This window comes from Sciurus vulgaris (genome assembly GCF_902686455.1).
Source record: "Sciurus vulgaris genome assembly, chromosome: 19".
NCBI classification, from domain to species: domain Eukaryota; kingdom Metazoa; phylum Chordata; class Mammalia; order Rodentia; family Sciuridae; genus Sciurus; species Sciurus vulgaris.
In genome coordinates, this window is record NC_136480.1 from 20,444,832 (window position 1) to 20,460,745 (window position 15,914).

At 47.9% G+C, this 15,914-nt stretch overlaps 1 protein-coding gene and 1 pseudogene across 6 annotated transcripts in view; one reads left to right on the top strand and one right to left on the bottom strand.

Moving 5' to 3' along the window:
- Positions 1-15,914, bottom strand: part of GXYLT2 (glucoside xylosyltransferase 2) — a 68,570-nt gene that overhangs the window by 35,793 nt on the left and 16,863 nt on the right. For 3 of the 5 annotated variants that reach the window (XR_013760961.1, XM_079122610.1, XM_079122613.1), the window contains exons 2-3: positions 13,681-13,873; positions 8,255-8,386 (exon numbers count right to left, since the gene is read on the bottom strand). Coding sequence is in view for 4 of the 5 variants with exons in the window: in XM_079122610.1 (XP_078978736.1) it covers positions 8,255-8,386; positions 13,681-13,873 (325 nt within the window). In the remaining variant the exon portion in view is untranslated. The remainder of the gene's footprint in view (positions 1-8,254; positions 8,387-13,680; positions 13,874-15,914) is intronic. The other 2 variants (XM_079122611.1, XM_079122612.1) reach the window with 2 other exon arrangements.
- Positions 1,622-3,217, top strand: LOC306650242 (nucleosome assembly protein 1-like 1; annotated as a pseudogene). Its single transcript has one exon. The product of its transcript is annotated as a nucleosome assembly protein 1-like 1 (transcript).

A 15,914-nucleotide genomic window follows, 5' to 3' on the forward strand; every position in this document is an offset into this window, starting at 1 on the left:
CTACTCTTTTGACATAGGATAATATCCAAAATATATAAAAAACTCAAAAAGCACAACCTACCCCCCCGAAATAACCCAATTAATAAATGGGCAAATGAACTAAACAGACACTTGTAAGAAGAAGGAATATAAATGGCCAACAAATACATGAAAAAAATATTCAATACCATTACTAATTAGGGAAATGCAAATCAAAACCTCACTCCAGTTAGAATGGTGTCCATCAAGGTCCATCAAGAACACAAGGATACTAAATGCTGGAGAGGATGTGGAGAAAAAGGAACACTTTCACACTGTTGGCAGGATTGCAAATTAGGATAGTCACTATGGAGGTCAGGATGGCATTTCCTCAAAAGACCAGGACTGGAGCCACCACAGGACCCTATGTGGCCCAGGCATACTACGTGAGAGAATGCATGGCACTTGAGAAGGCTGGGGTGAGCCAAGCTCAGGACTCACGGATCACGCTCAAGTGGGGTGAGGGGGGAAGCAACAGAAAGCGGGGGGAGCTTCCTCATGAAAATCAAAGGGAGATCGGTGGAACAGAGGGCAGGGACCTAGGGGACTGTTTTAGTCAGCTGTTTCCTGCTGTGACTAAATGATGTGACCAGCACAAGTGTAAAGGAGGAAAGGTTTATTTGAAGGCTCACAGTTTCAGAGGTCTTAGTCTATAGAAGGTTGGCTCCACTCTTCAGGGCTTGAGGTGAGGCTGAACTTCATGGAGGGAGAGGGTGGTGGAGGCAAGCAGCTCACATGACGGTGATCAGGAAGCAAGGAGAAGGAGAGAGAGAGAGAGAGAGAGAGACAGAGAGAGAGAGAGAGAGAGAGAGAGGGAGAGAGAGAAAGAGAGAGAGAGAGAGAGACTCCACTTGCCAGATACGAATATATGCCCCAAAGCCATGCCCCAATTCCCACTTCCTCCAGTCACAGCCCACTCGCCTCCCCAGTTACCACTCAGTTAATTCCATCAAGGGATTAATTCACTGATTAGGATAAGACTCTCAAAACCTGATCACTTCTCCTCTGAACCTTCTTACATTGTCTCACACGTGAGCTTTTGGGGAACACCTCACATCCAAACCACAAAGGGAGGGAGGAGAAGAGGGAGAGGGGAAACACTGGGGAGTCACACTGACCGAATCATGTCGCTGTACTGTGTGGATGTATGAAGATGTAAGGATGAATGCCACCATTCTGTGTGATTATAATGCACCAAGAAAAATGTGGGATAGGGAGGGGCTGGGCTGTGGCTCAGGGGCAGAGCGCTTGCCTAGCATGTGTGAGGCACTGGGTTCAATCGTCAGCACTGCAGAAAATACACGAATAAAAGAAAGGTCTATCAATGTTTAAAAAATATCTTAAAAAATATGGGAAAGGAGAAGTGCTGGTGTTAGGCGGAGTGCTCTGAGACGCGTGTCCGCGAGTTAGTATTGTGCGCACCCTGTTTTCTTGTCAGTGCTCTGCCCAGTGCAGTCCACCCTTGAAAGTGAGGTGCTGGAGCCTCCCACCACTAATGGGCTGTCTATTTTCCCTTCCGATTCTGTCACTCTTGACTTCATATATTTTGTAGTTCTGTCATTAGGTGCACATGTTACAATTGTTATACTTTTTTTTTAGTGCTGGGGATCAAAACTAGGGTGTTATTTTGGTGCCATCTGTTGTCTGTGCCACCTCCTGCTCCTCCTGTCTCCACCGCCTCCCTGAGTCACTGTCTGCGCAGCGCTGGCCGCCTGGCTCCTGGTACTGGCTGTCGATACTTGAAGTTCCTACAACATGGCAGGCATTGACAACAAAGAACAGTCTGAACTTGATCAAGATTTGGCTGATGTTGAATAAGTAGAAGAAGAAACTGGTGAAGAAACAAAAATCAAAGCATGTCAGTTGACTGTTTAGATGATGCAAAATCCTCAGATTCTTGCAGCTCTTCAAGAAAGACTTGAGGGTCTGGTAGAAACCCCAGCAGGATACCTTGAAAGCTTGCCTAAGGTACTGAAGAGAGGAAAGGATGCTCTCAAAAAACTTCAGGTTAAATGTGCACAGACAGAAACCAAATTCTATGAGGAAGTTCATGATCTTGAAAGAAGTGTGCTATTCTTTTATCAGCCTCTATTTGATAAGTGATTTGAGATCATTAACGCAATTTATGTACCTACAGAAGAAGAATGTGAATGGAAGCCAGATGAAGAAGAGGAAATTTCGGAGGAGCTGAAAGAAAAGGCCAACATAGAAGATGAGGAAGGAAAAAAAAAAAAGATGAAGGAAAAGAAGACCCTAAAGGAATTCCTGAATTTTGGTTGACTGTTTTTAAGAATGTTGACTCGCTCAGTGACATGGTGCAGGAACATGATGAACCTATTCTGAAGCACTTGAAAGATATGAAAGTGAAGTTCTCAGATGCTGGCCAGCCTGTGAGTTTTACCTTAGAATTTCACTTTGAACCCAATGAATGTTTCACAGATGAAGTGTTGTCAGACATTGGATGAGGTCAGAACCAGATGATTCTGATTCCTTTTCTTTTGATGGACCAGAAATTATAGGTTGTACAGGGTACCAAACGGATTGGAAAAAAGGAGAAAAATGTCACTTTGAAAACTATTAAGAGGCAAAAACACAAGGGACGTGGGACAGTTTGCACTGTGACTAAAACATTTTCCAATGATTCTTTCTTTAATTTTTTTGCCGCTGCTGAAGTTCCTGATAGTGGAGATCTGGGTGCGGTTGCTGAAGCTATTGTTGCTGCAGACTTTGAAATTGGTCACATTTTGCGTGAGCATATAATCCCAAGGTCAGTGTTCTACTTCACTGGAGAAGCTATTAAAGATGATGATGATGATGATGATGATGATGATGATGAAGGTGAAGAATCAGATGAGAATGGGGCAGAAGAAGGAGATGAGGAAAATGATCCAGACTACAACTCAAAGAAGGATCAAAACCCAGCAGGGTGCAAGCAACAGTGAAGTAGGATGTATGACCTTGAGGAAAACATGTGCTGGTCTACCTTCTGCTTCCTGAAAAGGGTGAATTTACCTCATTTGATGAGTCTGTTTCAAGTTTTTGTTGTTTGTCTATTTGTGTGTTTTTGTTTTTTTAGCCAGGCAAGTGTTCTACCACTGAGCTACATCCCTGGCCTGTAAGCGTCATACTTACTAAATTGATCATTCTGTCATTATAACCTGTCCCTCCTGATGTCTAGTAATGTTTCTTTTCTTTAAAAAAAAAATTCTGCTGAGGGCTGGGGATATAGCTTAGTTGGTAGAGTGCTTTCCTTGCATGCACCAGGCCCTGGGTTCAAGTCCCAGCACCACACACACACAAAATAATTAAATAAAAAGTAAAAAAATGGTAAGTTCTGCTCAGTTTGACATGAGTCCAGCCACTCCAGCTTCCTCGTGGCTGTCGTTTTCGTGGTATGTCTTTTTCTATCCTTTTACTTCTAACCTATTGGTTTCTTTTCACCTGAAGTGTGCTTCTGACTGACAGCACATAGTTGGACCATAATCTTTATCAATGACCTCTGACATTCTGTGCTCTTTGATTGGATACTTTCATAATTCACATTTAATGTTATCATTATGTAGTGGAATTTCTACCTCCACTTCATTTTCAATATGTTTCAAGTCTGCCCCTGCCCTCTCTTCTTTCTTTACTGCTTTCTTTTGCATTAAGTGAATATTTTCTAATACAGTATTTTAGTGTTAAGATTTTCACTATTTTTTTTGGAATTATTTCTTCTGCAGAACACAAATTGTTCCACAGTCTGATCCAATTAAAGTCCGTCCCATTGGCAGTTTTGAGGTCAAGACTGTGAGGCTTGTTTTGGCACCAAGGGGTCACTTTTACCTTTATTTCTCCCTGGTTCTCCTTGTAAAGTTGCTGACCGATGGTTTTGCTTGTTGTTCTCTTGAACCCACAGGCTTCCCCTTACTCAAGACAGCCCCGACTTGTTGGCCACACTTGCCTGGAACTTAGGGTCCGCAATGCTTCCCTGGTAGTGAGAAGCGTGGACGGCTGCCCCACCTGGGGAGGGCTGCGTCCCTCGATGGGGCATGGAGTGAGGGATCTGGGTGTGCTTGGGCAAACTGCCTGCACCTGAGCTTCCACCACTCTGAGCTCGAGTGGAGGGGAATGTAGACCGTGCTTTAAATGTCACTGATACTCACACTTCTTACCAAGCTTTAGTATGTTTTCTTGAATAAATGTGCATTTATTTGCCTTGGCCTTTAGGGAAATTTCCAGAGAATTCAGATAGTTATTTAAAAAACAACTTCCACCAGTTACGATTGTTTCACCGGGAGCAATTCCTGAGAGTTCCTCGCGCTTCATTTTGGAGGTCGTGTTCCTGCCGTGCTCTTTCCTGTGGCAGTTGTTGAGCTTCTGGACTTTGGGCTTCAGGTTGCCCTGAGCAATCATTGTGCTCCTTAAATGAGCCTTGCAAGGGACCGAGAGATGGAGTCCTGATTGTCAACCGCTAAGCCAGACAGACATCTTTCTTGGAAAGCTCTACAATCACGCCCCTTCGAAGCGTCCTTTGCTTTCTGGAGAAGCATATAAAGATGGAGCTTTCATCTTCCAGTCGCGGAGCCACTCCAGCTTCTCCTGTCAGGCTTTCTTGGGCTCATTATAAAGTGCACCAAGCATGCCCAGAAGTGTGCGTGTCCGCCATTGTGGCCTGTTAGCGTGCCACGTGACCTCGAGCTGAGCAGGACCCTGAGCTGAGCGTGCTCAGGAATTGCCTGTCCCTACTCCCTTCTTCTGGTGGAGCACCGCTCTGCGGTAACTCTGGAGGCAATCTTTCCCCTGGCTTTTGTCCTCTGCTTCGCATTCATCAGGAAGTGACCCTGCTGCATCTGGGTACATGATGACACTGAGACCTACATCTAGCCATGCCTGGAGTCAGCCCTGCCACCTGGACTTTTCATTGAGGGAATCAAAAAGTGAATTTCCTTCTTTGCTTAGTTAGCTGGACTTGAGGTTTTCTTACATGTTATTAAAAATTATAATTGACATCTTGAATGTGAATCCTTTAATAGTATGTAAGTAAATGATAATATTGTGGAAAGCTTGTTCAACAAAATTGCTATCTAGGTTCATGTCATGTGATCTTTTGATAGCTAATCTCATCCCAATAATTTATGGCCTCTTGGTACTTGATGAAAATGCATCATTCATGGTGATTCTACATGGTATTCCTCTTAAAAATAACTTTTAATAAGATATATATTATATAAACATAACATATTTGTCAATTTTTGTTACTATCTAAAGCAACAAAAGGAACCATCCTTGTTGGTTCCAAGGATGTTAACAATGTTCATTGTTAATGCTGAGGTGTAATATAGTAATAATACAGAGGTCTGGCTTTAATTAGAAGAAGTTCTAGAAAAAAAAAAGGGAAGATCTTATGTCGCTGCAACCCAGCGACCTCTATTATATTTTAAATAGCTCTAGGATCCCCAGAGGACCTCAATGACTCAGAAGAGAGACTTTTGCGATCAAATGGTCATAGTATGTAGCACAATGTATAGATCTATTATGAAATTATAAATGAGGAAAAGGGATTGAAGTTAAGAAATTCAACTATTCTTTAGAAGTAACCACCTCCTGGCCTTACTAAGGGCCAAGTCTTCCAGGACCAATTTTAAGGAATAGGCATGATTATTTGTAATTGGCATATTGTTTTAGAAACCTTAGACTTTGAATTTCCTGAAAGGACTATGTGTCTTGGAGAGCTCATCAAGCCACCTGCAGTGTGCTTCCACCCACGATGGTCCTGCTCTGGAGCCACCAGGCTCAGAGTAGCCAGGAGGCCAGGCCTCTACGAACCCCACGGTGGTGGAATGGAAGCCCTGTCGACCCTTGAGGACCTGAGAGGCTTGCGCTGAAAAGACTTGTGCTGTCATATCATTCTGATGGAAGAGTCTCGGTGAGAAAGGGTCTCTCCTGCAGGCTTCGGGTAGACGGAAGCACCTCAGAAGAGGGGCCAAACAATGGTCCTCGGCCTGCTGGTCACTACTAGAGCATTCGCATCTTAGGATCTCTGTGTCCTCTGTGCCTCTGAGAGGCCTCCTGATTTGTTTTTCCATGACAAATTTTAAGGAAAATATCACCTAGACTTTATTTCAAGTTACCCGGAGGATCCCCACATCTCAGTGATGTTCTGAAACGCCACCTTCAGCATTTGCTGTCGTGGCTGGACTGAGAGAAGGTGAACGCGCTGTCAAGAGCAGTCTCTCTCTGTGATTTTTAAGCCAGGCTACTCTCCACTATCAGAAGCAGATAAGGAATGCCAGCAGCCATTTGTCATTCAAAACGGAAGGTTTACTGAACTGGGAATGAATGAAACTCTCATGTGGTGAGTTTTTAAAATAGTGGTAATAAAATCACGATTCAAGGTCACAGAAAATTCAAATGAGGTTCCCTTGGGGTGCTAATCTTTGGATCCCACAGGGAGACAATTTCCCAACATTAGCTTTGGCTTTCTGATACTACTTTTTCGCCTAAAATAGACATAAGAAGCAGAAACCTGACATTTCCCTCTCATCTTCTCAAACAGTGATTAGTTTATACACCACCAAGTAGAGCTCTCAGTTCCATCTTGAGGGGGCCATTTCTCACCCCCTTTTCGTGCCATTAATCCCATCTCACCGTATGGAGAAGGGTCTGCAGCACATGAACCAGGCCACCTGGGTGAGTCAGATTGGGTGGTACCAACCCCACGCTTGTCCGGCTTTGCTCTTCCTGCTCATCTCTGTCAGAACCCTGAAAAGTCCACTTGCCATCTAGGGTTTCCAGACCAGCACACCCTACATGGCTGTCCCCAGGTACCTTGAAATCAGATGGAACCCCAATTAAGCCCACCTTCCCCCTTTACCAAAAGTGTTCTTCCTGCGTCATTGCCACCTCTAAATCATGTTGGCACAGACTTCTTAGGTTGGACCACATTTTAAAAATCATCTTTTTCGTGGGTCATAAATGGTTCGATTTTGGCAATTTCGATACTAAACAGTTGCTTGGGTCAGAATCTAGATGAAATCCTTGTGTTTCACTCCCCTTCAGTTCTCCAAGGAGCCCGCCAGGGCCTGCTAAGTCCTACTGTCAGGCAGGACCTGAATCCCCCGAAGGGTTTCCTCCACAGCCCGTCCAGCTGCGCACACTGCAGTGACCAGGGTGCCCTCTTTAACGCCCAGGCTGGCCATCCCACCTCCGAGCTAGAAACCACCCTGGGGCACGCCACCACCCTGAGGACGGAGCGAACGGAGCAGACGCAGCCGCGTGGGTGCAGGGCCTGAGGCCCCCCAGCCTGCCTCATGCGCTCCCTTCCTTACTCTGACTTCCTTTATGTCCTCACGCCCTTCTCTGCTCAGGGCCTCTGCGCGTGTGCTTCTGGCTTCCTGGACCCCCCCTGTCTCTCGCTGCCCCAGGCCCTGTCCCCCAATAACCTGGCTCCCTGTCTCAGCGTAAGTGCCACTGCTTCCTGACCTCTCCCCACCTCAGCGGAGCCCACGTCACAGACATCCACGGGCTCATTCTCCACCTCAGCAGACGGCACCCCAAACAGCCTGTTCAGTGCCCTGCCAGACGCGCGCTGTGGCAGCAGTGCCTTGGCTGTCTCCTGGCATCTCTGACGCTCGTCGCCATGGTCCCCTGGCCCAGCCCCTGACGGGCACTCCACACATGTTTACTGAAGGCAGGGGTCCCATAGATATTAAGGCTGCAATTCACAATACAACGTTGTCCTGCCTGCTCAGTGACCATCTGTTTGATGAACCTTAGCTGGTTTTTCTATTTAGGATTTTTATAAAACCAACAATGTAAAACTTCAGAATGAAAAGCCTGAAGCAGAGCTCTGGGCCCATTCTGAACTATAACAGTGTGGCCATATCTAGAGCAAGTCGCTGCTGTAAGAGAAATAACAATAACAGAAGCTAACACTTAGTGGGCACCAACCGTGTGCCCAGTCCATGTAGGAAACTGAGGCTCAGGAAACCCGCATTTCCAGGGTACACACCGCTAGTAGACTGGGGAGCCTTAGTCACGAAGCCCTCAGACCCTCAGTGTTGGGAAAGACACCCCAGGAACACAGGGACTCCCTCCACACAGGACAACCTAAAAAGCATCAAGTACAGAATCCAAGGAAGGCACACTTTTAGCTGGAACTTAAAGGTTTCTAAACACATCTCAGCAAATTTCTCCACGTTTCCACGAGCAAATATTTCCCAAGCTGCAACTTATTAAAAACAGGTGTTCCTACCGGAAGAAAGAGTCTCTGAGCAGCACAGGGTTTGAATAATTTCTTCCATTCCTGAGGGTTTCCAACAGAAAATGTGATGGGGTAGATTCTGTGCTCGAACTTCTTCGTATATGAGTCAGGCCACTGTCGTAACTGGAAGACATGGAAGGCAGGGAGAGGGCCATTAGACACCACGGAGTAAGGAGGATACCTGGAAGGTTTCTGGATGGCCGAGCGGAAGTTATTCAGGATTTACCTAGAGAGGCTAGCTTCATCGCCACTACTGGCCTTCACCAAGGGAAAGAGCATTTTTCTCCTGTCAGCACTGGGTGGATTGAAACAGCAGTCACAGTTGGCAGGGGGGCTGGGAAACTGGCACCAAAACACTGCTCAGCAGAGCGCACACCCGCACAAGCTGCCAAAGGGCAAATCTGGACACTGTGACAGCAATCCCGACAGATGCAGGGGCAGTGGCTTCCGCCACGATGTGGGTGGTGGTGGCAACCTGGGGACTGTCTGAACGTCCAGTGGCAAGGAACTGGGAAAACAATTATGATGGGATTGTGGGAGGGCATGATGTGCAGCTGGAAGGAAGTGCAGCTGTGTGCTGACGTGGGAATGCTGTCCTGCCAATAGGTGGGTTTTAGGGTATGCCAAGTGCGAAACTTTCACGGCATGGCGCTGTCAGCCAGGAAACGTGCGCACCCGTGTCTCATGTCGAGGGAAGTCTGGACAGAGACACTCGGCTATTAAAAATGGGCACCTCTGGAGGTAGTGGCGGCAGTTCCGGCGTCTAAGCTTATATTCCTGTATTCTTTCCAACTTTTCCTGTAAATGTAAGGCTTTCTTTGTGTATGTTAATTTTACAACAAAATTGTAGGTAGATTTTGTTTTTCACAGCAGTTTTGTGCTTCCTGAGACGCTGGGCAGGAAGCACAGAGGTCCCGGGAGGGCGCTCAGTTCTGGCCCTCGGTTTCCCATCTGCTGCCATCTTGCCTTAGTGTGCTGTGACTGTTGGAACTGGTGAACCAACATCACACGCCATTATCAACTATGATCATTATTAGCTGGTCAAGTTATCATCAACTAGTTGTGATTATTGCTGACTAGTAACATAAACTGGTACTTTATGAAGAGTTTGTGCGTTCTGTTGTAGGTTCTACAGGTTTGGGCAAGGCATAGTGTCTCTACCCACCATGACAGTACCACATGGGACTGTCCTAAACATCCTGTCTCCTACTCCACCTTCCCTCTCTCCCTCCCTCTGAACTCTCAGCAGTCGCTGGCCTTTTTGTTAGCCCTTAGATTTATCTTTTCCAGAGTGTCACATAGTTAGAATCGTACGATATGCGCCTTCTCATTCTCGCTTCTTTCACTTAGAAATATGCATTGAAGGTTCTACACGGCCTTTGTAGCTTGATAGCTTGTGTGGTTTTTACTACTTAATACTCCTTCGTATGGGCATGACACGGTTTATTTCTCCAGTCACTGCCTGAAGGACACCTTGGTTGCTTCCAGTTGGGGAAATCGTGCCCGAGCTCCATCGGCATCTGTATGCAGGCTTCTGTGAACACAAGTTCTCAGCTCATTGGGTAAACATTCAGGATCACACTAGCTGCATCGTGTAAACCTCCACCCGATTTTCTAGGAGCTGCCTGATGTCTTCCAGTGGGGCCATGTCCTTCCTCCTTCTCATGAGCCTGTGTTCCTCACCAGCACGTGGCAGTGTCTGTTCTAGTTTTCAGCCATTCCACTAGGTGTGTGCTGAACTCACTGTGGCCTTGAGCTGCAATTCCTAACAACATGTGATGTTGAGCATTCTCCCACATGCTCAGGTGCCATCTGTGCATCTTCTTAAATTCTCCTTTTGTGATACTGGGATTGAGACCAGGACTCCACGGACACTAGGCAAGTGCCATGTCTGAGGCAGGGGCTGGAATTGTCTGAAGCTCACACACTCACATGCCTGGTGGGTGAGGCTGGCTGTGGGCTGGGGCTCAGTCCCTCTCCATGTGGCCTTCCCAGACAGTCTCTGTATGGGCTCTTTGGGTTCCTCCAGCACAGTGGCTGGGTTCCAGGACAGACCTCCCAGCAAAGAGCCAGGCAGGAGGTGTGTCCTCTTCCTGAACTAGCCTCAGTTCTCACACAGCATTGCTTGGCATGCCCTATCTACCTGTGTGTGACTCTGAATGTGTATGTGTGCATATGTGTGTGTGCACGTGTGTGTAGAAGGTATTGCTATTGCCTTACAGCAAATCACCCCCAAACCTAAGACTTAAGACCACACACTTTTAGCACCTCAAATGGTTTCTTAGGGTCAGGAGTCTGTGGGTGGGTAGTTCTGGCTGACGGTCTCTCATGAGGTCAGGGGCTATGGCTGTCTGCAGCCTTGATGGGCGCCCCTCATGAGTGCTGGCCAGGGGCCCTTGCTCCTCAAATGAGCTTCAGGGCACACCTCTGCAGCCATGCTGGCTTTGCCCAGCACAAATGGAAAGCGAAGAGCCTTTTGCAATCTCACTTCAGAAGTGACCCACCGTCACTTCTGTCCTATGCAACTGTCACACAGGCTGATTCTAGGACCATAGGGAAGGACACAGAGTACTGAGACTGGGGGGGGGGGGGTTCTCGGGAAAGAGCCATTGGTCACACAGGTGAGGTCATGCCCATCATCCTTCCCTTATCCTAGTGAAGTCCAAGTCTGCACTTCTGTCTACTCCACCCCTTGCCCAGCTCCAAACACAGTGGGTACTGAATGACACTTATGGGATGGATATGCATAAGACTAGTCTAGAAGTTGTCTACTGTCAGTTTTCCTCCATTCTTGCATAGAAGCGATCCTCAGCCCCCACAGTTGGATGGGCCTGTGACTGTATACAGACAGTTAAGAGTATGTGGTAGGGTCAGGTGTAGTGACCTCACCTCTCATCCTGGGGACTTGGGAGGCTGAGGCAGGAGGATCATAAATCCAAAGCCATCCTCAGCAACTTACCAAGGTCCTGTCTCTAAATAAAAGGTGGAAAGGGCTGGGGGTGTGACTCAATGTTAGAGCATGCCACACTCAGTGTGTGAGGATACCTGTCCCTGTCACACTGAGGGAGTGGAAGGCATGCACCCAGGTCTCCAGCCTCTTTCCTTCAGAGGCGTCCCAGGAACCCTGGATGCCACATGCACACAGCTGTATCTCTGAACAGCCACTGTCCACTTCCACCCAGACCTAAGTGGCAGGGACTGACCCTGTGGGAGAAGGCCAGGGCAATGACCTCTTCATCAACCCAACCATCCCCAAGTTGGAGATGGGGAGACCAAGGCTTGCAGAGGCCAAAGACTTGCCAAGATCACGCAAGTAAATAGTGGGACTGAGTTTTGAATTTGAGACTTCTGTCTACTAGTTTAGGAAGTAGTATGACATAATGTCTAATTCCATGGAAGGTTGAGCCAGTAAACGTGACCTGACACCTGTAACGCAAATCATTTCAACTCTCTGAGCCTCAATTATCTTAGTCTGTAAAATGGGGGTGTTATTATGTGGATATGCTTAGAGTCTTTGCCCCAAGAGTTCATGTCAGGAACTTGGTCCTGGGTGTGGTGATGTTTAGGTGTGGGGCCTAGTGTGAGGTCCTTAGGTCACTGGGGACATGCCTGTGGAAGGGAGCAAGGTAGTTCTCATGGGACTCCTGAGTTAGGTCTTCCAAAAGATTTGTTATAAAAGAGCAAGCCTGACTATACCTGGCTTCTTTGTGGCCTCCTGTCTTCCCACATGCTCATGTCATGGCAGTGGCATCTGCCATGAAATCCTCACCAGGGCCACATTGGTGCTGGTGCCACACCCTTGCACCTCCAGAACTGTGAGAGCCAAATATACCTCTTTTCTTTATAAAGTTACCCAGCCTCAGGTATTTCACTACAGTGATGGAAAACTGACTTAGATAGGAGACATGATAGGTACCTTCTGAAAAGGGGTAGAGGAGGATTAAATGAGATGAAGTCAGAAGTCATAAGCTCTTGGCATTTGCTCTCTATTACCATTATTGTTTCCCTTATGCTGAAGCTTTCGAGCAGTTAACTAGGAGTGTTTCAGCCATTCTCATCCCCTTTTCCCTGACTCAGGTCTTTTCCAAGGCATTCCTCCAATCAATTCCAAAGTCCTTGGACTATTGTTTCCCCCGACTCCTCTTGGAGAAGATGTCGTGGTGATTTTATTTTCTTTAGAAAATATAGCATGTTTTCTAGCTCTCTCTCCCTGTTGTTAGCCTTTCTCTGCCAAGCATGCTGCTTTTGGTGTTTCCCATTAGTTTGGCTCGCCTGGTGACAGGACACAGCCCTGTTGACTCAAGTCCATAGAAACAAAACACAGCAGGTCCTCTCTCTGCCAGCACTCAAGAGCTCGCCCCTAGAAACCCTCAAGGAAAACAAAGCTTGGCTTGCCAAGGTCAGGCACACACCTCCACTAGGGAAGAGGCCTTTCCAGAGCTCTTCTTAGGCACTGCTAAAAAGTCAGAATGAGAAGAGCCCGAGACATGGTGACCCAGCCAGATGACGAAATGCTACGTCACCACCAGAAAGGCTGAGGTGAGGATGCCAGAGTCCTGACAGGGCACCAGGCCACGGGCAGGGATTTAAGTGTGGGAAAGCACTCCCAGACAGGCACAGTGGCACACACCCGTCATCCCAGCAACTCGGGAGTCTGAGGCAGGAGGATCGCAAGTTCAAGGCCAGCCTCAGCAACTTAAGACTCTTTCTCAAAATAAAAAATAAAAAGGGCTAGAAATATGGGTCAGTGGTTAAGTGCACCTGGATTTAATCCCCAGTGCAAAAAAACCAAAAACAAACAAAAAAACACAGTTTATGACACCCAGAGTACAATTCTGATTGTATAAAAGAAACACTTTTAAGTCCAGACATCCACAGATATGTGTGTATGATGGGGCATGCGTGTCTACATGTGGGAACACAGACACAGACACCTGTAGATGATAAAAACATGGAGACCCACTTAAGACTGCTGACTCTGACATTCCCACGGGAAGGTGAAGGCATGAGCACTTCTGGGTTTAGTCTATCATCTGCACTACTTGAATTGATTTCAGTGAGCATGTGTAACTTGTTTGAAACACACACATAAATACAAAAACATAAACTCTGACCTCCAGACCAGGACGATGCTGATAACTGCAAGAAGGACGGAGCCCGTGCCCAGCGCTTTAAGTGCCTCATCTCATTTAATCCTCACCGTGTCTGCCCCGGGGTGGGTGTAATCATCCCCACGTTGTACCTGAGGACAGTAGGTCAGAGTCAAGGGTTCAAGGTCATGCACCTGAGCATGCAGCTACAAACTGCATCCAAGTTCAACAACATCCACGTTCCACATTTAAGAATAGTAATAAGCCAGTCCTGCAATGCAGTCTGTGCCCGTGGTAAATATTATGCCAATATTTTTGCAAATTCACCTGCTTATCAAACTCAGGCTTCAGAGAGTCCTCAGTAAAGATGTGAAACTGGATCTTCCTGTGACTAAAAAGCACAGCCGATTTGAGCATGACCAGCGTCTCCTCCAGCCGATTGCCACAGGCCACCACGGCCAGGTGGATCCAGAGCTCAGGCGGCAGAACAGCATGGAAACTCCTGGGTTCTCCAGGCCTTCTAGAAAGAAGAAAAACAAATTAAAGCTGTAACTAAACTTTAAAAAAAAAAATTGCCAATGAATGGTTGGAACACTTCAAAGAGAACAGGCACAATCTGTTATATTTTATAGTGATAAGCATTTTGACAATTCTTCCTGCTTAGAAAAAAACGCCATTTATTCCCATACTTATCCTGGCAATAGCAGGATGAGTCACCGTTTGGACTGCTGTAGGTGTCTGGGGTTCTCGCTGCCAGCACTCAGCTGTCTAGTGCCTGCTGGCTGCCTACTGACCCATGTTTGGAAATAGCATTGCTAAACTCCGACAGCTGACACGGGCTGTGGCCCCACTTGCACAGGCCGTGGAAATCAGATTTGAATGCAACTCGAACAGGAGGAGGGTGGGTTGTGGCTTTCCCACGTGAAAGAAGCAACACGATCTTCCCATCATCTGGACGGCTTTAGGTTGAGCTGGAATGCATGACCGCCGCCCCACAGGGACCTGGCGTGAGTCGGGGAGGTGAGCAAAGACAAGGACATGTGTGCTTCCCACCCCGCCCGTCGCACCTCGGAGACCCTGAAGAAACAGGTGCTAATCCTAACGGTCTGGCCAGAGGTGGGTGAGGTGGTGGGCTCGGCATGCGGCTCGCAGCGTGAAGCCCACAGTAATGAGAAGCAGGCGCAGAGGGGTAGTCAGCCCGCAGACCAGCAAGGTATCAAATGCGGAGCCAACAGCTGGGAGGGGGCGGGTCCGAGCCCACCGTCATCTTCCAGCTATTTCCTAGTAATAAAAGATTTGTTCCAGACAAGGGGATGGAGCCAAGCCTCAAACACACCACTGAGGAACATTTGCAGGCGAGCTGGAAGAAGCTGGCCTGGAATAGGTGTCCTGAGACAAATGAAACTAATTTATTTGCACAGAAGATGTGGAGACCAGGGAACCTGTATGCCAAACATTGTCTTCCTTCCAAAAACTCCGAGTTCAATCCGCACACTGCTCCATTATTCACTGCTCTGCAGGATAATAGCAGGCTCGCTCCAGATTTCTTTCACCAGGAGGAAAGCTGAAGATGTGGGTGGAGCACTTGGAAAGCTCTCTGCTCTGATTACTTAGGAGCATGCTTAGTAGGAGCCTGGCCAGATGTGGCCAGTTACTTGGATCCTATTTACTTTGGGGATCACAGGAAAGCTGGTGTCTTTGGAAATTGTTCACTTCTCGTCATCCTTCTGCTGTTACCTGATATGGCCACTGTCTTCTGTCACCTGGGTCACCCTGACAGCCCTCTTGGTGGCCCACAGGCCTCCAGTCTTATCTCTGACCCTCACCTGCATGTTCTCCTTATTGGTGCCAGAGTGGTGGCGTTCTAAAATGCAGTGTATTTTTTCCTTGATTAAAATCATGCCAGGGCTCACCTGGGCCTTCAAGGTCAACTCCAGCTCTGCTGCTGGCTCCTGGCTCTTGCCTCTGCACCCCACACCCCACCCAGCCTGGACGGGTGGCCGTTCACAGTCCCGGCACGGCTGGACTTCCGTGTCCCGGGACTCTTGCGGTCCCAGCCCATGCTGCCACCAGGACTGACTCAGGGGTCTCCTCTGCTCCCTCTGAAATGCACGCCTCCCCCTCTCACGAGCTGCAGCCACTTACTGACCAACAAGTCCCAGCTGCGTGCCAGGTGTCATTCTAGAAGAGTGAACAAAACAAAAGCTGCTTTCTCCACAGGGTGAGGGAAAGACAGAAGGAAGGGACAGCCCAAGCGGGTAGAGGGGCAAGCGCTTGAAGCCAGGGAGGCCCGGGCGCTGGCCACTGGCGCAACCTGATACAGCGCCAGTCAGCAGAGGCGTCCCCGACAGGGAGGTCTGCCAGCGGTATGGAGGAGGTCAGGCCGTGAGCCTCGAGCATCATCACCGGGACAGGAGCCCAGGCAGAGGAACTGCCAGAGCTCAGCCACATCTGGCGAGCCTGGCAAACCCGAGGGGTCCACCTGCAGGACTCGCCTGCCATTCCTTCCGAGGCTTCATGGGGGCTTTTGTGACCCCTATCAAAACCAGCTCCCCCTTAAC